This window comes from Petromyzon marinus, chromosome 38 (genome assembly GCF_048934315.1).
Source record: "Petromyzon marinus isolate PM22_M1 ecotype Great Lakes invasive population chromosome 38, UKy_Petmar_22M1.pri1.0, whole genome shotgun sequence".
Classification (NCBI taxonomy): Eukaryota; Metazoa; Chordata; class Hyperoartia; order Petromyzontiformes; family Petromyzontidae; genus Petromyzon; species Petromyzon marinus.
Genome location: NC_133704.1, coordinates 12,709,429 through 12,733,654, shown reverse-complemented (window position 1 = coordinate 12,733,654; position 24,226 = coordinate 12,709,429). Strand labels below are relative to the sequence as shown.

At 49.7% G+C, this 24,226-nt stretch overlaps 1 protein-coding gene across 2 annotated transcripts in view; it reads right to left on the bottom strand.

Annotated features, from left to right (window-relative positions):
* Positions 1 to 24,226, bottom strand: part of LOC116950087 (paxillin-like) — a 45,828-nt gene that overhangs the window by 6,383 nt on the left and 15,219 nt on the right. The window contains exons 2-11 of one of the 2 annotated variants that reach the window (XM_032967523.2): positions 21,740 to 21,790; positions 9,777 to 10,060; positions 9,037 to 9,125; positions 6,455 to 6,588; positions 5,588 to 5,837; positions 4,281 to 4,698; positions 2,948 to 3,112; positions 1,928 to 2,101; positions 1,390 to 1,471; positions 111 to 259 (exon numbers count right to left, since the gene is read on the bottom strand). In XM_032967523.2, coding sequence (XP_032823414.2) covers positions 111 to 259; positions 1,390 to 1,471; positions 1,928 to 2,101; positions 2,948 to 3,112; positions 4,281 to 4,698; positions 5,588 to 5,837; positions 6,455 to 6,588; positions 9,037 to 9,125; positions 9,777 to 10,060; positions 21,740 to 21,790 — 1,796 coding nt within the window. The remainder of the gene's footprint in view (positions 1 to 110; positions 260 to 1,389; positions 1,472 to 1,927; positions 2,102 to 2,947; positions 3,113 to 4,280; positions 4,699 to 5,587; positions 5,838 to 6,454; positions 6,589 to 9,036; positions 9,126 to 9,776; positions 10,061 to 21,739; positions 21,791 to 24,226) is intronic. The other variant, XM_032967524.2, reaches the window with a different exon arrangement.

Genomic DNA, 24,226 nt, shown 5'->3' with positions numbered 1-24,226 from the left:
TTCTATCGTTTGCCACTTCATCCATTGCCCGGTTTTCCGTCTCTTCCCCGGCTCCTTGTTTCCATGCGCGAGCTATTTGCGTTTAATGTTGAAGAAAGGGCGGCGCTTACCCGGCACACAAAGCACTCTGGGTGCCACAGCGCGCTCAGGGCGGAGATGTAGTTCTCCACGATCGCCCGACTGCAGCCTCCGCACTTGGGGGCAAACATCTCAAAGTAATCTTGGCGGCAGTAGGGTTTGCCATCCTTCTCGTGAAAACCTGTCGCCACAAACAGAGAGAGAAAAAAAAAAATAACCCCCCAGTATAGCCATAACAGACTGTTGGGGCAAGTGCTGTTATCGAGTAGTGCCTATGAAGGCCGGCACGGCACATGAGGGGGTGGGGGTGGCCAGCAGCACGCCCAGCCGTCTCCCTAGTGGCGATGTTTACGCACCGCACCAGGTACTCAATTGAGGGCGAGTCGACCGAGGGGAGGCCCAGGACAAAGTTCAGATAATTATAATCATCACTGGTGGTGTTTGCCGTGAGCGGGAATCGAACTTGGGTCGCCAGGTTCGAAGCGCAGCGCGATAACCGCGACACTACCGCTCCCCACCAGATAGACACGCACACAGGCCACGTAACACAACGTTCTCATCAGAAACTCAGACAGAACAGCGACACAAGAACAAGGTACAACGAAAACAAAACATAATACAGCTTGTATATATTTTATAGAAATGAACGAACTGAGATCAAAATTTAGACATTCGTTCGTAAGAATGAACGGGAACTAAAAATTATTTAAATTTTACCAGGTAAGGCCCATTAAGCTATATAGCTCTTGTTCAGAAGCGACCTGGCCACAAATGATGGATCAACGAAGTGGTTTATCGTGTGGAAATTTATAGTAGCCAAATTATCTAAACGCGTGGTGGTGTTGATTCTAAATGTGGTGGGAAAAACCGGAGGACCCCGGAAAAAAATCCATGCAACTACGGGGAGAGAAAGAGACATGCAAACTCCAAATATACAGCAGGCGTCAGGGTTGAGATCGAACCCACCACCTCCTGTACACCAGGCGAGGTAGTTAACATCTCCTAGCCACCGTGATTATGATGAGAGAGAGAGAGACGCAAACTCCAAATATACAGCAGGCGTCAGGGTTGGGATCGAACCCACCACCTCCTGTATACCAGGCGAGGTAGTTAACATCTCCTAGCCACCGTCGCGCTCCGAGTTCTTGTGGAGCTCTTGTGGAGCTCTTGTGGAGCAAGTGCTCGGTCTCATGGAGCCCCTCTGCCAGCAGTGGCTAAGCAAGCGATTTCAGGGCTGCGCCTTTCCTATTTAAATAATAATTATTTTTAATCACCTGCGTGAGCTCATCAAGAAAGGAACGCTGCCCTCACCTTCATCTCCGAAGAAGTGTCCGCACTGAACGCAGAAGAAGTGTTCCGGGTGCCAGGTCTTGTCCAGAGCCGTCACCACTTTCTGCGTCACACAGAGGCAGGCGCGCGCACTAAGGGGGGCGGACGTGGCCGAGCGGTGGCGACGTGGCCGAGCGGTGGTATATATACCGCGTTCGCCGCTTGGGCTTTTTTTAAGAGGTCCGGCGGCTTTGGAGACCTGCCGGCCACAACCCTGGTCAACACTGCGGCACACACCAAGCACGGCCGTGGCTTCGCAGCGGACAGAAAAAGAATCAGCAGAATGATTGTGCTGGGTAAAACCGTACGGCGACATCGCCCCCGACTGGCAAACGGCGATCATCTACAAACCGCGGCGCCCCCTTCCTTTGCGACGACAGCCTCGCCGCTGTGAGGACAGCACGAACCGCAACCCCCTTCATCGTGGAAACAGCGACGTAGGATCCTTCCTGCCCCCGTGCGGGCACAGAATGTTTAAGCCACGGAGCTTAGGGGGCAAGGGGGCGCGCCCTCCACTTACATCCAAGATGGGGCCGCTGCAGTACGCGCAGCGGGGAGAGAAGAGGAAGTGGTAGTCCTTCTCGCAGTAGGGGAGGCCGTCGCGCTCAAAGAAGTTGCGAGCGCCGATCTCCTCCTGGCATTCGGTGCACACAAAGTGCTCCGGGTGCCACGTGCGGCCCATGGCCGTCACCACCTGCAAAGGGGGCGGCAGCGGCGGCTTTGGAATCGGGGCTACGCGGTCGCTCGCGTTTAATAAGAGCTTGAGGGTGAAGCGTGCCACACGATCGGAATCGGAAACCTTTATCTCTTTACCTACGGGGTAAGCGTACCTTCGTTTGTCCTGTAATTGCCCGTTAACAGCAAACGCAGAATAAACCTGGGCGCGTTTTAATGATCACTTTTAAATAAAGTCAGTTGAGCATGTACCAAGGCAATTTTATTTGATGTAAAATGGCTTCCCATGACCACATTCCACCTATGTAGGGGGCCGGATCTCGACAGATCCAGAATCACAATCAATATTTATACTGGAGGAATCCGATGAGCTATAAATCTCTTTTTCACAGATGTCCAGCAGTGCGCGGTTCATAAAGTTACAACAGCAAACAATACAAAAACAATGATAGGAGTGCAAAGTACAGGACAAGTAGGCATATCGCTAAAAATAAATACGCAAAACAGATAAACCTCTATACAAGGTCAAATTGCATGAGCACACCGGTGTTTTTGGGAAGATACGATGCACGGTATAAAACTCTTAAATTATCGGGGGTAATGGGGCCTGGCGTAGGGTTGTCCCAGATAAAACAAATCGCGGACAATGCAAACGTATATTATTTTCATTCTCACACGACACGGTCGTTTCAGCTCCGCTTTCTCTTTCGTTTTCTTTTGCTTTCGTCGCGACCCAGGCGACCCTCCCCAGTGAGATGCTCATCCTGTTCTCTCGAACTCTCACCCGAATAAAACAAAATAACCTTGAGCCTCGATCTAAATATTTCTATCAAAAAAACCTCTATTATGGATAAATATTTCTTACCTGTCCGGCAATCGGCTTGAGGCAGGCGGCGCACTGGCCCTTGGCCAGGGTGGCCACTCCCTGGCGGTTGAGGTCAGACTGCAAGCTGCCCAGCATGCTGTCCAGCTGGTCGCCTGTTTGGGCTCCACCTTTGTTCTGGATCACACCACCGGCCTGCCCAGGGATCTGTCGAAACGGCGGCAAGCACGTGGCACGCGTTCACGCATCGGCACACTGCACGCACACACACTAAGACAAAGATCCCCCGTGAAAGCCTTAACAGACTGTCGGAGCAAGCACCCATGAAGGGCAGAACGGCACACGAGGGGGGTGGGAGGCCAGCACCACGCCCAACCGCCTTTGCCTCCCCAGCTCCCCAGTGGGGATGTTTACACACCACACCAGGTACTCAATTGTAGCACAGTTGATCTTGGGGAGGCCCAGGACCGATTCAGATAATCATCACTGGTGTTGGCCACGAGCAGGAATCGAATTCGGGTCACCGGGTTCATAGCGCAGCACGCTACCACTCCCCACATTGGCGCATGCAAAACACACACAGACATGCACGCACGCAAGCAGTAGCACGCACGCAAGCAGTTGCACACGCGCACACAACCACGCGCCTCCGAAGAGCTCGGTTGGCTACGTACACCATAGAATGATTCAACGTTGAGCCTTAGAGGAGGACGTGCACCTTAACAATAAGTGCCATGAGTGAGCGCTTACTAAGGCTGGCATAGAGAAACATGCAGGTGGGTGGTAATTGGCCAGAACCACATGCGGCTTGCTTGGTCTCCCCACTTCTGATATTTACAAACTGCAGCCAGTTACACAAAATAACCCTAAGATGTCCTGCAGCGACGTGTAAACATTGTTTACGGGCTGTTTTCAAGTGGTAGGTATCACGTTGCGCGCCGTGTGAAATGAAGTCACGGACCCGATGCGGCCGGGCAGCCCGTAGGAGAGAGAGCGAGAGACGGGTGGCCACCAGCGAACAGAGGTAACTTCCACTGCTGCCTCGTCGCCGGGACGAGCGGGCGAGGGCAAATTGGTGCCCGTCCCGAAAAAAGGCCCCCTCTCTTACACCCTGGCGAACCCCAATGGGGATACGCGACTGTTATCGACAAGGGACGTCCGGGCTGTGGGGCGGCGACACCGATATCAAAGAATGGCGTTACCACCGCTGGCAACGGAGAGATGGGCACCGCCTCTCCGACATCCGTTCCGACATTTCAGATTTTCAGACGGAAACGGTTGCTCGCGGTGCACGACTCACGCTGGTGGAGAGGTGTGGGGGGTGGGGCGAGGGGGTGGAGGGGAAGGAGGGGGTGGTGAGGGCGCCCCCACTGACGTTGCTCTGCAGCTTGAAGTCCGAGAGACACGCCATGAGCTCGTCCAGCTCCCGCGTCGCCGACGACGCCGAGATGCGAGCCTGCTGCGGCTGAGGCAGCGGCGCCCCCAGCATCTGCGGTTGGCCCGCGCCGGCTGCGGGGCCCTCCCACTGGCCGCCGGGTTGCTGCTGCAGCAGCGGAGCGCCACCGCCACCGCCGCCGCCGCCGCCCGGCGGGAGCCTGTTTTGAATGGCGCCGCCTTGACCCACGGCCATGTTCATAGCCGGCTGCTGCTGCTGCTGCTGTTGTTGCTGTGCCAGCTGTTGATGCTGCTGCTGCTGCTGCAGGCTCGGAGCGGCGTGGGAGGCTGTGCCGTGGCCGGCCGCGGCGGAAAGCTTCACCGACGGCTGCGAAATCGGATGAGCGGCGACGGCCGTCCTGACGAACAACCCAATAGCATCGAGCGCGATTGTTAACTCAAGCGAGTGGAAGACAGCAGGGGGCGGTAGAGCAATATTCTGTGTTGTGCTGTACTGCTATGCTTTCACTCGCCAACTCTCATCGACAAGTGTGGTGAAGAGATAAGGTCATACAACACCCACGACGGACGAGCAGTGGGGAGATCTTCAGCCAACAGTGGATTGATAAAAAGGCTGTGTATCATTATTATACATTTTAATTATGTGTAATGGGACCTTTTTTGCCAGTATCAAAATATGTTCAAACACCAAATAAGCACCTACTGCAGATTTCGATTTAAAGCTTTTGTGACTGCAAGGATTCATCTTCTTGGGTTGTTTCGGTAAAGTCACGTAGAATGAGAATAAAATAATAAATTGATAAAATAAAATAACACAATAATATTCTCACGACGTTTCGGCCTCCAGACAGTCTCGTCCCTTCACCTGATGAAGGCCACTTGTGTTGTGGCCGAAACGTCGTGAGAATATTGTGTTATTTTATTTGATCAATTTATTATTTTATTCTCATTCTACGTGACTTTACCGAAAGAACCAAAGAAGAACACCTACTGCAGACTTGATGCATTACAATAGGTGTGTGTCTATTTGGTATTTGCACATCTTAACACCTCCTGTGTTTTTGCCAGAAAAGGGTGAAGCCTCTTCTTCTTTTTCCATTATTGTAATAATAATCAATTACACTTATGAGGTGCATTTCGTCCAAAACTCCCAAAGCGCCCCCCACGTACAGAAAGCGAGAAATAGCCAGAACCAGGGGGGTGGTAAAGTCCAGCGGTGCACAAGGACAAATCACATAAAAGTCAACACATTCACCAATAACACCGCGGTGTAGCGCGTCGCCATACCTGGCGGCATCGGCGGGCGGCACGGAGCCCTTCAACTCGCTGAGAAGGTTGTCCACGCTAGGCCGCGCCTGGGGCTGCACCCCGCGGCCCCCAGCGGCCCCCACCGGGCCGAAGCCCTTGTCCCCGGCCGCTCCACCTGCCAGTGGTACCCCCCCCGGGCCGCCCTGAAACACCACCGCCGCCCCTCCTTCCTTTCTGGGGAAGTCGGCGTCGTGGCCACCCGGCACTTGACCGGTGGGGGCAACAGCATCTGTGGGCGCACACACACGCACACACACACGTGCACGCATTTTAGATTGAAAACTCTTTACAACTCCTTTTTGTGTTCAGTTTGTTGCCCTTCCCCACCGCACCTCCGATTAGCACGGCTGGCCCTCGCCTGGTGGACAGGAGGTCGTGGGTTCGATCCCGACCCTGACACCTGCTGCTGTGGCCTACAGGCCGGATAGGGCCGTAGAATTGCTTTCCTATGGACCGTGGCTAGCCGAGTCCTACCATTTGGAAACGGCCCAAAATCATCTATATTTATTATCCATCACTGTGAGCATCTCGGCCCACTCACTAACGGGATACTCGAGGGGGAATATTTTTGCAACCTGGCAACAACGACCGTCTGTCTCCAATATTGGCATGCTCCGCAAAGGCGAAACAGAATTATTTTATACGTTGTTATTATTATTGTTATTTTCGATAACGCAAAGTTGAATGTTAACGTGCGGTTTACACTGCCACAGGTACATTTTGAAGCTCTTATATATCACCCCCCCCCCCACGTGCAAAATAGGAACCGGCGTAATTTACATATTGAGACGTGCGCAACGACAACTTCGTGCCCGGTTACGGAGCGCGGCATTCGCGGTGGTTTACCGTTGCCGGGCAAGGAGTACTGATCGCAGTTGAGCTCTTGAAGGATGCGGTCGAGCTCCGACAGGTTGCTGCCCAGGCCGAAGGACGACGAGTAGGAGGGCGACGGCTCGGCCGACTTGGGCTTGTTCGGCAAACTGGAAAAAAAATACGGCCAGCCACGAAAAAAACCACACACGCATACACTCGTCACGGGGCGTTACGGGGGGGGGGCAGCTGGAGAAAACACATAGGGCCAGACGAGTTACACACGACCAGTGAAATGCAGGGCCCGCTAGAGAAACAGCGGCAAGTAGTGAAACTAAAAAAACAACGAGTGAATTACAGCTTTAACTAGTCAAATACAGGACCACGTGGTGAAACGCAAAAATCAGCTGGTGAAATACGGCATTAGCTAGTGAAACGCAGGCCAACTAGTGGAACAACGACTTGTGACGTGCCAAGTGAAATAGTGGAGGTTGTGTCCAGCAGTGTTTTACATAATGCTGGCTCTACCGTTCTGGAACATCGCATCATTCCTGCCAAGTTCCATCTCGCAACACTGTACAATTTGCATCCGCGGAGGTGCAGGAAGTCACAGACGTAACGGGGAGACAGCCACGGACCCCAGCCTACGAGTGCCCAAGCTGGTCTGCGAATCGGGGGAGATACTCCCAATGCATAATCCCAATTGGTTAATTTGCGGGCAATTCTTTTTGTTGGAACCCACGCGCAATGTGTGTTTAGTCGGTCAGTTTATTTTGGGTAAGTTCCAATGAGCAAAAAAACTAATTTTCAAGAGTGTGCATGTAGGATCAAGACCCTGGCAAAAACAGTCCACGAAGGGGGTTTTGGTAGCAGATTGCACCGTGCAAAGAGCTTTGCACACGGTAGTGTAGAAAGACGGTAGAGACGTGGACTATGCATTGCACGCACGGATGCTCTGATCACACAAGCACCATCAGAATTTAGATTTAAAGCTTTCGTGACTGCAGGGATTCACATTCTTGGTTCTTTCGGTAAAGTCACGTAGACGGGAAACAATAAAATAATAAAAATATAAAACAATAAAATTCTCACGACGTTTCAACTGCAACACAAGCAATCATCATCAGGTGTAAAAACCACAGCAAGAAAATTGCTTGTGTTGCAGTCGAAATGTCGTGAAGATTTTTTATTGTTTTATATTTTAATTATTTTATTGTTTCCCTTCTACATGACTTTACCGAAAGTCACGTAGAAATAAAGAATCACAATCTTTATTTAGACTGCAGGATAAATTCCAATGAGCTGTGAAACTTTTTTTTCACAGACGTCCAGTAATGTCCACCCAGATTTCCGTCAAGCGTTACTTCGCAAAGAGAGTTGCAATTTGAAGCAATATTTTGTCCAAAGCTTGTCATAAATGACAATTACACAGTGTGTGAAGACATTCTTTGGTGATGCTGCTGCTGCGTTGGCAGGGGCGCGCATGGACTAAACACAACACTCAAGACACTGAATCAATAATAACGTGGCTTTAAAAGGAGTGGATCAGAATCAGCATATTTATTTACCCTAGAGGAATCCGATGAGCTATAAAACTCTTTTTCACAGATGTCTAGTAGGGGTGGGTAAGAACGTTACAACAGCAAACAGTACAAAGCACGATGGTAGTGCAAAGTACAAGAAAAGTAAACAAATGACCCAAACACAAACAAATAAAACTAAACCATCCCCATCCTACCATGCAAAGCCCACTGAGGTATTAACTTGTTTTTCAGAAGCAACCAGGCCATAAATGATAGCTCAACGAAGTGGCATATCATCATGTGGAAATGTTGTAGCAGCCAAATACTCTATTCTAAATGTGGAGGTAAGGACCCGAGGACCTGGAGAAAAATCCACACTCCCAAGGGGGGAGAGAGAGAGAAACGCAAAATCCAAATATACAGCAGCAGCAGGCGTCAGGGTCGGGATCGAACCCACGACCTCCTGTACACCAGGCGAGGTAGTCAACATCTCGCCGCAGGGTAGACGTTTGCATCTAATTACATGAGGTGTTTTAGAAATGTGGCAGCTGTGCTTAAACACGTGACATAGCGTACGTGAACGTACGCTATGTCACGTGCTTAAACACATTGCATGGCGTACGTGAACGTACGCTATGTCACGTGCTTAAACACATGGCATGGCGTACATGAACGTACGCTATGTCACGTGCTTAAACACATGGCATGGTGTACGTGAACGTACGCTATGTCATGTGCTTAAACAAATGGCATGGCGTACATGAACGTACGCTATGTCATGTGCTTAAACACATGGCATGGCGTACATGAACGTACGCTATGTCACGTGCTTAAACACATGGCATGGCGTACATGAACGTACGCTATGTCACGTGCTTAAACACATGACATGGCGTACGTGAGCGTACGCCATGTCACGTGCTTAAACACATGGCATGGCGTACGCGAACGTACGCTATGTCACGTGCTTAAACACATGACATGGCGTACGTGAGCGTACGCCATGTCACGTGCTTAAACACATGACATGGCGTACGTGAGCGTACGCGAGTGGATGAGACGAGTGAGCAAACCTTAGGGACGCGCGCCACCCACCTGTAGATGTGTTCGTGGTCTCCGGACGCAGCCACCACACGTGGGGCACCGGGAACGCCAGGCCTCGCTTGCCCCTTGCTATCCGCCACCTTGAAGGCGCAGAAGGGCATACAAGACGCCGGTTCTCAAAGTGGTTCAATAATAATAATAATAAACTCGAGCCAAGCTGTGGCCTCGCAAACTCTGCTGGACTAGCGCTGTGCCACACCACACAAGCGACGCTCAATGTCGTCACACAATGCTTGTGGTTTTTGTATTCTTCTTCTTGTATATGGCGTAGTGAATACCAACTTAAATGATAAATATCGGCATCTATTTAAAACATTTTTTTATTTTATTTTACCAGGTAAGGCCCCACTGAGCTATATAACTATTTTTCAGAAGCGACCTGGCAATTACCAATGATAGCTCAACGAAGCAGCTTAATCAGATGGAAATTTATAGCAGCCAAATACTTCAAACGCATGTTTCTAAATGTGGAGGGAAAAACTGTAGGATGGGGATGATTAATGTGTTGTGTTTGTTTGTGCGAGTTGTTTACCTTTCTTGTACTTTGCACTCCTATCGTGTTTGTGTGATTATTTGTTGATGCAACGTTCTTACCCCGTGCCCCTACTGGACATTTGTAAAAAAATATATATACATATTCTGATTCATCGGAGAGAGCTGGAGAGCACCAGAAGAAAACCCGCCGCCAGCGGCGACACAGCCAAACGTTCGGAGCCGGCGGGATGAAGCACCTGGTTGTTGTAACTGGGGACGTAGGCGGGGGGTGGCGGCGGGCGTGGGTGGAAGTCGTCCGAGTCGCCGCCGTTGAGAGCCTGCAGGGACGGCGGGGGTGGGATGGGCGGGGGCACGTCGTCCCCTGGCCTCGCGCGCTGCGCGTGGCTGTTGCCGAAGGCGGCGTGCGGGGCGCCGGCGTCCCCGGGATATGCCGTGGGCACGGTGTACGGGTCTTCCTGGAGGAACGCCGGACGCTTGGACAGGTGCGACGTGGTCGACTCCAGGTCGGCGAGCAAGGCGTCTGCAAGCGGGCACACGAAGGGACGCGATTTGTTGAGGGCAGATTTGAGTCCGCCTCGCACGACCGTCGACAGCCACCGTCAATAGCGGTGCATTCACGAATAAAAGGAAAAGGACCTCAGGTCTCCCTTGCAACAGATGATTTTGTGTCGATGCTCAGGGGGTCCACAACAGGTCGCCACAGGGCCACTGCCGCCATTGAGAAGCCGCAGGTAACCTCCACAGCTGTATGTGTGTACGTTGAACTTATTTAGCACCTCGTTTTTAAAGTTAATAATAATTTTTACACATTCATATTTGTACTAGTCCTATTGATTCATCATCATCCTCATCAGCCATCATCGATCCTCTGCTGGATGTAGGCCTCCCAAAGACATCGCCATCTCTCCAAGTCAAGTTTTATTTTGTTTAATTGGGTAAGAACTCAAAAGAGTGACAGTGCTGGGATGTAATGATCCATCTAGCTCCTAGAACACGAGCCGATTTCACCACTCCACACTCCGCGGTGGGCGTACTCCCGGTCACGTTCAAGTTATAGTGGTGAATGTAACTTTCATGGAGCGTGTCTATTTGTAAGCCCAAGCCAGCCGTTTTCATCTGACCCTTACGACGAAAGCAACACGCTCGGCAATGTACGATCATCGATTTTTCTTCTGACCCAGGCGAGTGTATAAAAGAAAGCGTCTTTCCACTAAACTATTTTTTTATTTTACCAGGTAAGGCCCACTGAGCTATGTAACTTTCTCAGAAGCGACCTGGCTATCACAAATGATAGCTCAACGAAGTGGCTTATCATCACGTGCAAATTTATAGCAGCCGAATACTCTAAACACGCGATGTAAATCTAAATGTGGAGGGGAAAAACTGGAGAATCTGTAAAAAAATCCACGCGATCATGGGGAGAGACACACGCAAACTCCAAATATACAGAAGGCGCCAAGGTCGTGTTCGAACCCACGACCTCCCTATACCAGGCGAGGTAGTTAACATCTCGCCACCGTGGCGCCGCTAAAACTCTTAATTAAATGCAACGTTACCGTTTATGGTGCACCGATGCATCTGTTTTAAATTTTGCATACTTTTTTTTTCACGAAGATGCTTATATTGCCTTGTAATAGACAGGGCAGTGATGGACAACCCCAGACTATGGTCAGTGGGCCACGTGAGTGGCCCTCCTCCACCCCCGTGGGCTGCATGCTTGACACCGTGCTTGTGCACTCATCGTGACCCCCACGCATCACCCCAGAGACGCACCGAGACCAGGCCACCACGAGGGGCTGCACGGGACGCACGCGGCCCGCGGGCTGCAGGTTGCCCACCGCTGGAATAGCGCCTGGCACTGAGGAGCGTCGATTGTCGCGAACGGCCATGCAAGTGTAAGCCCTCATTAATTGTCTATGAACGCCTTCATATCCAGAGGAACAGCAGAGCTTGGGGAGGGAGTGGGGGAGGGGGGGAGATTTGGTTCCGGATCACCGCCTATAGTTCCTCATACCTCCCGAGTCGTTCCCTCTCAACAAATACACACATATGTAACCACATATACTTTCCCGCCATGTACACATATACACACACAACTTACAGGTAAACCCTAGCACATCGCGTGTTTATCATTCGCGGTTTCTCTGTGCACCGATTTAGTTATTGCGGGGGTTAGTTTTGGCCTTTCGCGGGGTGTACACGGAGGTATCACTCGAGCAGCATCTCGAGTGACGGTGCTGTGTGGCTGACGCCGTGATGCGGGGCGCGCGATTGACGCGAGGCAGTCGGTCCCACCTCAACCTTTGCCGTGCAAGCATCTCGCGGACAAAGACAAACATATCCCCCTGCATATCCCCACAGACTGTTGGGGTAAGTGCTGTTAGCGAGCACCTATTAAGGCCAGTACGGTACACAAGGGGATGGGTGGCCAGCGCCACGCCCGACCGCCAGGTACTCATTTGAGGCCGAGTTGATCTAGGGGAGGGCTAGGACCGGTTCAGACAATTGTCACTGGTGTTGACCGTGAGCGGGAAACAAACTCGGGTTACCGCTAACCACTACACTACCGCTCCGCATATACTCTATATACACACACACATAAACAAATACGATCAAGTTGCTGCTTCAATGAACGTATACATAATCTGATTAAATGAAATTAAATTGTTTTGAGAGAAGGTTTAAATCGCAACGTTTTGGCCGACTGGCCTTTTAAAAGGAAACGCGGACGTTCATTGGCAGGAAGGGTGGCGGCGTTTGGGACCGGCTGGTCGGATAGAAATTCCTTTTGGAACGCAATTCATCAGTGTGTGCACAGTGATGAATGTGGAGAGGCCTGTTTGAAGACGGACTAGCATGCGCGTTGGTGTGTTGAACTACTTTCGCGCGAGACGTATCCGACCGCGCTAATCGGAGGTGTTGAAGGACGACAAACTAAACACACAGAGGAGTTCTCAAGAAATTAGTTTGTCAATCTCGATGATTATTTACGTGCATAGCTCCCAGTGGCTTCCTTATATCGGAGCGAAGAGCGTTCCAGACGACCGCAGAAGCGCATCTGAAAGCGCCGCGCGATGCGGTGACCGTCGTCTTTGTTCGACGGTTAGCCAAAAGCGGCTTGCTGCGAGGATGACCGGCGTTCACGTGATGATGGTTTATTGCTCCTTGACGAGATCAGCAAGGTATTGCGGTTCAATTGTGGCAAGCACTTTGTGTGTGCAACGACTGCGACCTTATAATAATGCAAGTGAAGGTTTCGTGTCCTGTTCACGTCGAGTGTGAAATGGGGCTGCGTCCGAAATCCAACTGTTGATTTTACTCTACACGACTGCACCACGTGGTGCAACGGTCACAGCACCGCCCTACGCTCGCATTCCAGAGGTCGGCGGCTCCATCTACAGACACAGAAGTTGAAACAACGGCGCACGTTTCTTAAATACCCGCCACCACCACCGCCTCCGTCCACCCGGCTGTATAAACGGCTACACCACAGTCAGCCGATCGGCAGGTCCCTTGCGGCGAAGCAAAGTATGGGCAGGCCCGTTTCTTTCAAAACGGTCTGTCCGGCGTGAAAGAGTAGGCCAAAATACCCTCGTCAGGGGTGCTCTAGAGCTCCGTCTAGCGGAGCGTCTTCCGCCAGCAGTGACGTGACAAAGATACTGCAGGGCTCCACCTTTCACTTGAGCATGTCAGTGTACAAACTGTTGTCGGGGACAAACGTGTACACACACACACGAAGGTCATTATTCTATAACATGCAACACACATGTACGATGCACAGCATATGCCTGTGACACGCATGCACACACGCACGCACGCGTAGACTCTAGATTTACAATAACCATGCGTGGTATGCCTGCAGAAACATCACACACTGCAGGGGGTCACCAGAGGTCAAGCCGCGCGTTCAGGCCACGGTGTCTGTTTGTTCAAATTTCGAAAACAAATTTCGCGTCTTCTCCCTTCCGGTAAAAAAAAACAAGTTATGCAACGGGCCCACAGATGGTCATGTGGATAGGAAATATTTCGCGACCGGCTTACCGAGGTTGGCAATGGCAAGACCCAAAGGCCACGGTCGGTGAGACCGCGTCGGCGCGTGCCGCGGCAAACATGGCGCAACGCGCCTCGTGCAGGAGATGTCGAGCGTCAAGTGTATTTCGTTGAACCCGGTGAGGAACTCAAAGCGACCGAAGTCTGCCACCGGTACGTATATAATCCCAATTGTGCCATTTGCGGGCATTCTTGGCAATTCTAGAGGGCCGTGATGCAGACAATGAAGCGGCCCCGCTCTCGCGAATGGCGTCACGGGATTTTTGAAGTCCATTGTGAAGCGGATAGCGTGCCATAGTAGTAGTAGTATTATGGTCATTAAACACGCAGTATTAAATCGGGGCGGCCACTGGATTCAAACCGTGAACCAGGCTAGGCAATGTAGGCCAAGTCACCGTTCTCCAGATGACTTGGCCTACATAACAAGACAGGCAGAGTGATGCACGTTTGGCGCAGTAACAATATTTACACTCGACACAGTGGCGTCCTGCACAGTAAAATGTACTGATGGCTTTGAGCACAGTCCCATTCACGTGCAGAAAGGCAGGACACGATGGCTGAGCGTATCTTTTGTGGTTCATCTTCAACAAGACTACCCCCCCCGCATTCAGCTGTTCACGGTCTGGTGAACTGAATTTAAAAACTGATTCACATCACCCAACCTGCCATTGACAAACCCATACCCTCTTTTTCTACTAAACATACACGCACAACTGTGTTCACCTAATCCTCGGCATTTCCGAAAGCATATTGCCGCCGAGGTGCTAAGCCCTTACTCAACTTTCAATTGGACAATTTAGGGGGGGGGGGAGTTAAGACAAGACAAATAGTGCCTGCTGCCAATTGCCTCGCATACGTACGTATGTTGATGTTATCTATCTCGCCTGGTATGCAGGACGTCGGGGGTTCGGTCCCGACCCTGAAGCCTGTTGTATATTTGGAGTGTGCACGTTCTACCCGTGGTCGCGTCGATTTTTTCTCCGGGTACTCCAGTGTTTCCCTCCACATTTAGAAACATGCATTTAGATTATTGCGCTGCTATAAATGCCCGAGTGATGGTGCCACTTTATTGAGCTATCATTTCTGGCCTGGTTGTTTCTGAAAAAGTAAGTTAAAACCGCAGTGTGCTTTTCCTGGTAGGATGGGGATTGTTCAGTTGTATTTGTACGTGCTTGGGTGATTTGTTTACTTTTCTTGTACTTTGCACTCCTATCGTGTTTGTGTGCTGTTTGTTGTTGTAACGTTCTTACCCCGTGCCCCTCCTGGACATCTGTGAAAAAGAGCTTTATAGCTCGTCGGATTCCTCCGGAAGTATAAATACTGAGTCTGATATATTCTCTATATTTATTTCAGTGATCACTGCCTACATGGCACGGATACATTTCTAAATCACCCACCACCTGCCCACCGCCGCCTCTGTCTCCCCAAGTTCTAAGAACGCACAAACCTCGCCGCGAGACTGAGCAAAGAATTGCTGGGCGTGGGGACAGTTACATTTTTTCTTCTGATCTCACGAGATGACACAAGTGAAAAATATCTCAGCAGACTTGATTGACCAAGTCCAAAGGCCACATTCACTTGTATGTCGAGTTATTACGTGTCCCGCTGGGTTGTGTGCTTATTATGCAATGTGTAACGAATTTGTGTTCATTTTCGCAGTTATACTTATGCAGTGTGCATCGAAAACCGTTATGCGCCGTGTGATCTTCACTCTCCATGGCATTGGGGGCGTGGCACTTTTGAGCTTTTGTGGTCGGTGCAGGTTGGTGAAGTGAGGAGCCCAGGCACGACTGGTTCACGATGCCACTCGCCACCAATGTTAGCCAACAGTTAGAAAAATCAAACTCCGGTACACCGGACTCAAAGCGCGGCGCGCCGACCGCTTGCGACGGGTCAAGTATTGTTTAATGTGCTTGTACGGTCAGGTATAGGTCAGCAATACTCTGGTCTGCGTCAGGGATGCGTTCCTGAAAGGTGCGACGAGGAATAGGGAAACGACGTCAATCCAAGAAGCGATTTACAGAGGACGGTGGAGGCTTAAGGTGACGGATAACGAGAAAGGACGGCCGGCGATGCTGTCAGCGACGTGAGTGTGTGGGGTCGAGGCGACGCTAATCAGGTAGCGGTGTTAGTAATAAAGCGACGACGTATCTGCGTATTAACGACGTAAAGGAGACGTAAATCGGGGTATTACTGTACGTAAATATGTTCATATTGTATATTGTAAATGATCGTGAACTGCCTTAGTGTGTTCATTATGTATATAATAAAGTGCTATCTAGTAAGCCTCACTGAATCCTAAGATTACTGGAGTTTCTTCAGGATAGGATGTTTTGGACAATTTCAATGAGTGAAGAAAATAGTGTGAGAAAACCAGAGTGCCTACAGAAAACACACGCAATACGAGGGAATAACATTTATCATCTGCACAGATAGATTTTAAAATCTATGTGGTGCACGACCATCTCATGGTAAACCTTGCATCCTGATGAGTTTTGCATATCTGAGTGAAACCAACCTGTTACTCAAATACGATATCCCCTCGTTATTCACGAACTTGCTATCCGCAATTTTGGCTATCTGCGAATCGCACCTGGAACTCTACACAACGGCTGCATCGAGAGAGAGATAAGATAAAGTGATGGGAGATGAAGTGATAAGAAAGTTATGAGATAAAGTTATGAGATAGAAAGTTATGAGAGAGAAAGTGATATGATGAGAGAGAGATCACTTCTCGAAGCTGTAAAAGATAAAATTACGTAGCCCAATATCATCATCTCTTGTAAAATGTGCTACTCACCAACACCTCCAGAATATATCCCTTGCCAACAACGGGAGAAGACTGCAGTCTCTTTATAAATCCACATTCCCAATAACGAGAGGCTCAGTCCAAACCCCATTATTCCACCAGCTAAGGGAGACCAGACAATATCTCACCTGCCGATCAATGCTTCACAAATTACGAAGAGTGAAGTCCTATTTAAATATATTTTTTGTTTAAATCAATGTAACTGGTATTTGCATACATCCCAATGCTGAAATTTGACTTGCAAAACTACTCAACTGAGATTACACACGGCAACAGCGGCAGCAGCGGCAGCAGCGGCAGCAGCGGCAGCAGCGGCAGCAGCGGCAACAGCGGCAGCAGCGGCAGCAGCGGCAGCAGCGGCGGCAGCGGCAGCAGCAGCATCACCCCGGACTGCAACAACTTGGCAGGCCCCTGTCTGAAAAAGTCTTGAAACTCACCCGAGACTTTCCCGGGTAAAAAAGACAACCGTGAATACATTGAGGGGTAAAATGTTGCATCCTATGGTTGTAAAGCTAAGTCAAGAGTGAAAGTGGATTCTGACTGAGCAATGGGGGGGGGGGGGGGGGAAGAGGGGTGGCACTTACGTCTGGCGGCATCCCTGAAAACATGGGGATGGACATTCCACATTCCCAAGGCAGGGTCAGTTCATCCACAAGGGGCGTCCACTCCGGTTTTCCTCTTATATGCAATCCACGTAAACATTACGAATGCACAGATGCTGCCAACAGTCTCTCTCCTTGATAGAGTTTTTTTTTTGGGGTTAGATCGCGTAAAAATATAAATGTGTCGTTAAACCCGCCACCACCCGACACAGCCAACTAGTAAGGTTTGTCACGTAAACAAAAAATGGCCAATTCGTGACTAGTACAGCACGCCGATTGTGTGTTGGAGAGTAAACCCACTACAACATTTACAATTGGAGTGTTGTGGCGTTTCGCCGGTAATTACAACCGTTCTTAAATACGTTTACGTGACAAACCTTACTGATTGGCTGTGTCGGGTGGTGGCGGGTTTAACGACACATCCATATTCACGCGATCAAATCCAAATACAATCTCTTTTGTGAATAACATTGGTCATGAAAGCCTACGTGTTAAACAATCTCTCTCTCTCTCTCTCGAGAGAGAGAGAGAGAGAGATGCAAACCTTCGCAACAAATTGGACCAAACAATTATATCTGCCCTCTACGAGTGGCAGAACTGTTTATGTGGACGAGCGCATTGGCGGAGCGCTATTTGCCCTTAAATGGAAGCAAAAATGCGTGGGCATCCTGCCTGTGTGTGTGTGCATCACCGCCATTCCACTACTCGCGCCCACTGCACCACTAACTACATCTTCTGGGCAGAATATTTTTTGTGTGTGTTTGTGCAGCAGAAGTCCCCAGATAGAATCTCTGGAATGCAGCTACAAAAAGCAAAGCATGTGCAGGACCAGGCACCTGTGTGCCCTGATAACCACCGCAACTTACCGAACGCAAGACCAGATTGTTCGCTTTTCACCGCACTGCGCCGTAAAATGTATTCGGTGACTGGCTGGGTGAATTAACAATTCGATGCTTTTTCTGCGCTCCCCAACGCTGCATCGCCAGGGCGCCGCGGTGGCTAGGAGATGTTAACTACCTCGCCTGGTTTCCAGGAGTTCGTGGGTTCAATCCCGACCCTGACGCCTGTTGTCTATGTGGAGTTTGCGTGTCTCTCTCTCTCTCTCTCCCCGTGGTCGCGTGGATTTCTCGGCGGGTCCTCCGGTTTTTCACCTCCACATTGGGAATCAACGTCACGCGTTTAAGAGTATTTGGCTGCCTAAACTTTCCAAGTGATGATTATGATGATGAGCCACTTCGTTGAGCTATCAGTCGTGGCGGCCAGGTCACATCTGAAAAAGAGCTACATAGCTCAATGGGGCCTTACCTGGTAGAATAAAAATTGTTTAGTTTTAGTTAATTATTTGTTGAGACTTGCCGAGCTACCACCTCCTTTACCTCCCCCCTCCGTAGGAGGGTCAACTCAAGAGCCTCAGGATGGAAACCGATCCTTCGGGATGGAAACCGATCCTTCGGGATGTAAACCGATTCTTCGAGTTGAGTTAAGCTCAAAAGGGCTACACGTGACCAAATAAAACGATGAACCCCATTCTGTCTGAACACAAATAAAAATGTTGAATCAGTGAGCGTACTGGCTTCCTAAACCAATATTATTAAGCAGAATGCATTAGCTCAAGCAAGCAAACTCTGAAACAGTTTCAAAATTATGGGTCTCATCGGCCAAACAATGCACATCAAATCAACGCTGCTGCATGAGCCGATGCTATGGGCAAGAGTATTCTCGTCCAGAATTGTTTCTTACTTAATAAACGCTGCTTAGTGATAATGGTCTGGAGAGCCAACAAACCGATGGGCTAACAATTATTTTTGAATTCATACTTGAAGAAACAGAACAGAATCCTGCTGATATTTATTTTTACCCATATTTCTCTGTGGCAATGCACCGTGACTTTGCGTCTGGTTAAATAATGGTAATCAAGTGGTATCAATAATGGGAGATCCTCATCTCGTTAAATAAACCATCATCCCCTCTTATCAAAACAGACACATCCCAAACAAAATAATTTTACTGCCAATGCTCCACTCATTAAACCTCAGCTTGCTTGAATTATTGGAAACAAAACCAAAATATAGTTTTAAGTGATCTTGACTTAAAGCTTTCGTGACTGCAGGAATTCATATTCTTTGGGTCTTTCGGTAAATTGACGTAGATAGGTTCAAAGAAAATAACAAAAAAACAACAAAAAAAGCTACGACGTTTCGATCGCAACACAAGAGGTCGTCATCAGGTGAAGGGGGTTGAGCTTCTCACCCCCTTTTTCTTCTTACACCCCTTTTCCTGACGACGACCGCTTGTGTTACGATCGAAACGTCGTAGTTTTTTGTTATTTTCTTTTAACCCATCCACGTGAATTTACCGAAAGACCCCAAGAATATTTTACGTGATTTTAGGAATCAAAAGAAACCCCCAAATGTGGACAATATTTCGTAAGTGTAAGTTCGTAGAAGTTGTAAGTTCGTAGAAGTTGTAAGTTCGTAGAAGTTGTATGCATCACAGCAGTCCACCGCAGTGATACGTGAGAGGGTTTTAGACCCGAGCGTTTAAATGCTTCCGATTGGCAGAAAATAAATCACACGGGGCCACTGGGAGGTGTGGGCGACCACTATTTTGAACAAGCACCGTTGGTATTAAACTAGCGCGTGATTAAACGTATTCTGGATAACATCCGTCAGTTACCAGGAGCTTTAAAATGTTCCCCCGTTGTGCATCGCAAGTAGTGGAAACTCTAATGGTTTCATTAAGGCGTCGAAATTATTCGCAAACCAAAACCCACAAAAGGTGCTGGCATATACGTTTAATTTTCGACCTTTGCAGAAAGTGAAGTAAGAGGAAAACGCGGTCGGTTTCAAGAACGCAAGAATGCATGGGCAATACTGACATTTGTGTAAAGTAAAAAAAATCGCTGCAAAAGTTTGTATTTTAAATTAAATAACTTGGGGGGGGGGGGTTTCTCTCTCCCACTTTTAGGGTTCGGGTTAATGAGGAACGTGTTAGCCGCCAAACATGGTGCTGTCAAAGACTTCTTTCGTAAAATAAACGACGGTGTTTGATCTAACGGCGGGAAACGTGGTTATACTTCCTAAAGGTAACGCACGGCATAGTCCTCGTTTAATGCGGTTGACGAGACCCCTGAAAAGTGCCGCGTTTGGCGAAAACGAGCTGGGCAAAAACAACTTGCCCGGAAGAAATAACGCAACGGTGCAATTGTGACGAGACACGGTGAACGCACGCCTGGTAACGAACCGAGATGAGGGCAAGCCGTCGGGTACCATATCATTCCACGCGTGCACCCTGAAGCTCCCGTACCGCTCGGCCGAGCAAATCACGAAAGTAGTTCGTCTTCGACCGCTCAGGAGCCGCGTTGTAGAACGACGCGCGTTTCCGCACAGTGCAAAAAAAGTGTTCCCTTTGGAAAAAAATAATCGTGCTGGGGCAAAAACACCATGTGCGGAGACGCATTAAGTGAGGACTTACCGTACTCTTACCCCAACACTCACCCATTGCAGTTGCGCCTATTGCGATGTTTCAAAGTTGCGTAGTTACATAGGCGGCACTGGTACTTTGCCGACCCTCCCGTATGCCGTAGTAATGCGGTGTGCCAGTCATCTACGGCTGTCGCCAAATCGTTCTCCTGGGACGCAAACCGCTTATCATGTCGTCGTCAGGGGAAAGGGGCCTACGTGACAAAAACTTCTAAGTTGTGCTGTTCCGCGCTGCAACGTCTATGCTCCCCCGCCTTCAATTAGCAATGACCAGCAGGGTGAAATGTGGTTAAATCTACGGATGTGTAAGAGTAGGCCCTTCCACTGCCTGGAAATGGAGATTGGGATCTAACTTATGTTGCTGGAAGGCCATTTCCAATATTAAACATCAATCTCAACACAATACTTGTGCATTTTGCCATTTTTTACCGCAAAAAATCTTATCACCAACACAACAATCAGTCTCAAGAATCGTTTATGTTCAAGGTAGTGCTGCGGACAAACTTAATAAGCTTTTGTTATTTGTGTGCGTGCATTACTGGCAACGTCACAACAATGTTTGTTCAAATGGGACATTGATGCATATGGCACTGGATTTATTTTTTTACTGCATTTTTTACTCATTCTAATAAAATTAATGGAACTTAAAATGTAAACATTTTTATAAATCATCTGCACAAATGCACGACACAAAGCAGGTGATACTTAGTAGGCATTTGTAATTTGAGCTAGCTCCAATCAGAGCAAGTGGGTTGGATAAGTAAATAGTGTGCCCGTCAATCGACGTCTCAAAACAAATTAACAAAAGTTTTGCAGGCATTCGAGATATAATTGAAATATTAAAAGAGGTGAAAGAGTTGGGCAGACATTTCGTGTGGCCAGAGTCATGCAGAGATAAGGAAGGGGGGCAGAGTGGCTCAGAGTGAGCCCTGGGGGCAAACCCTTCTGTGCTTGGAATGTCAACTTTCACAATTAGACCAGTTCACCGGAAAAGGCAAAATGGCAGTGCGGCATTTTCTGCGTTACAGACACCCCCACCTCCTCCTCCACAACCGTGCCTCACCACAAGCTCAATGTGCCACTGGAAGGACACAATGCAAATGCGTGTATAAAGCGCACAGCCCAAGGTGGCGGACTCGTGGGGCAAGGCAATCAACGGTTAATAAGATTCGCAGCGTACCATGCAGGCTGCAAGAGGCGCATGGGGCGTGCGGCCGAGAGGCCAGGAGGCATGCGCGGCCCGACTATATACGTACCAAAAACAACGACTCGGGGACTGAGCGGTGAGTAAACCTCTGACTTCTCACCTAAAGAAATCCCCAGGCAAAAGACAGCAATGAATCACACAACAACCGCAACACCGTTGGGTATATGCAACACTTTGTAAACCGGCGGTCGCGTCGGGAGGCCGTGCTGCCAGGGGCGCGGCGGTGGGGCCGACGGCAGGGCTACGCGTGCCGAGCGTGCGTTTCTCCCTCGCTTCACCTCCAACCGCATCGGGAGGCCGCCATCGGAGGCTGCCAACGGGCCCCGCAAATCAACCAAACGCTGTCCCGGTCCCTCTCCCCCATCACGGGCCGGCGCGTAACCGCGCCCTTTGGCACGTCCCAAAAGACGGTGGTGGGGGGTGGGGCGATCACCGCTTCAGAGTGAAATGGCTATTCCATTACGGTGAGCGTGCACGTGCGCGCGTGTGTGAATTCGGAGAAACCTCGATACTATGCCCTTCAGAGGACCAGACACAAATTTAACATGAGAGAGCACGTACATGTTGGAACAGGAAATGTTAGCTCCTTCTTCCAACAATAAGCATGCATTTCATGCTGTGTGTTTCCATGATTCTGTTTCTCTCTCACCGTCTATACGATGCTGGGCATCTCTCTGCACGCTCTCTCACTCCATACCACCTCTACCGCGCTGCATTTCTCCACGTCCCTCACTCCATCCATCTCCTGGCTTCTCCCACACCGCACAATTCCCGTGCCGTTCCTGCCGCCACCCTCTGTCGCTACGTGCATCATCTGCCTTTTGCTCCACGCGTCTCTTTGCATCAAACTCCACGCATATTCGCGCGACATAATTCTTCGTCTCTCACTCCGTACACCTCCCACCTTACACACCTCCTCCTCCACAAATGTCCACTCTGCATCTCCAATTCTCCCCATATTGTCCAAACCCCTCCCACTACGCACACCACATCTCCGTACTACATGTGTGTATTATCAACTTATTTCACTCCGTACATTAGCCAACCGTGCCAATCGGAGGTCCGGGGGAATGACAACAAACTAAAGACAGACAGCAATTCTCAAAAAATGTGTTTTAATCTACATTTAAAAGTCATAGCTCCAGTGGCTTCCTAATATAGGAAGAGCATTCCAGGCGGCCGTAGAAGCGCATCTGAAAGCGCGCGATGCATTTCTGCGTCTCTGCTTCTCCCCACGCTGTCCCCAGTTCTTCCACTCGACAGATCCTCCTCACGGTGCCTGTCTCCACCTCGCTCACTCCATACATCTCCCATCCCTCATGCCACACGTCCCACAGACTCTTCTCCCACCTCTCGTTCCGCACAACCGCCCCACGCTGCGTCCGTCTCCCACTCCTCTCCGTGTGGCCCAGCACTCGGAGGTGTACGCCCCACTAAGTCCCCAACGAGGCGCGGCCACTACGCAGCGGTCTTTCAGCGCTTGTAAGGAGACTCGATTCCCATACGTGTCGCCACCACTCTTGCCAATTCTCTACAAGAACAAGACAGTTAACCGTGTCTCCAAAATAAGCACATTAGATCTTAAACACGCATGTCACATACACGCACACACGTGCATTGTGGTGGGTGAGACAGCATGTGCTGGCACCTCTTACAGGGAGCGGTTAGCGCGAACCCGGCCACCCGGGTTCAATTCCCGCTCACAGCAAACATCAGTGGGCATTATCTGAACCGGCCCTGGGACTCCCCTAGGTCGACTCAGCCTCAAATGAGTACCTGGTACGCTGTGTAAAAACATCGCCACTGGGGAGACAAAGGAGGCCGGGTACTGTGCTGGCTGCCCACCCCCTCGTGTCGCGTGCCGGCCTTCATAGGTGCTCGCTAACAGCACTTGCCCCAACAGTCTGCTAAGGCTATACGGGAGATCTTTGTCTCTGCAGTCACCTCACCACTGGTCCAGTCCAACTCGAATCAGGAGGAAGGACTGCGTCAACCCTGCAGAGTGATTTTAACTCACTTCCTTTCAATTGTGAGTCGAGCACAATAGCCATTCAAAATACTCCACAAGGTGGAATTGGCCAAACATACCAATGGAATACCCTCGTGGAAAAATGGGTTTTGAGCCTCAGAGAGGCTCTCCTGGAATGAATGGGTCACAATAGGGTGAGTAGATGCAGTTGTGTGGCAAAACTAGTGCATAGACTGCACAAGATAAACCACATTTAATATAAGTGTTATGGGGCATCCGATGCTGTCTAGAATAAAATTGTCCATTTTCATTTATATAAATTAAAAAGTGCCAGTCTATTTTGTGACTAATGCAATTAAAACAAACGTGCGCTTGAACTGGAAAAATGGGGAAAGCAACATTGACTTTTAAATACCAAATCCAGAAACTAGAACCAACGCTGAAACGTACAAACAGTGACTCAACCTCAGCTCGTTATCCTGCTGATAACAAAAGTGCCACGACGCCACGACATCCACTTCTGGATGAAGGCTTCTGCCCAACGCCGCCACCATCTCCCACCGTCAC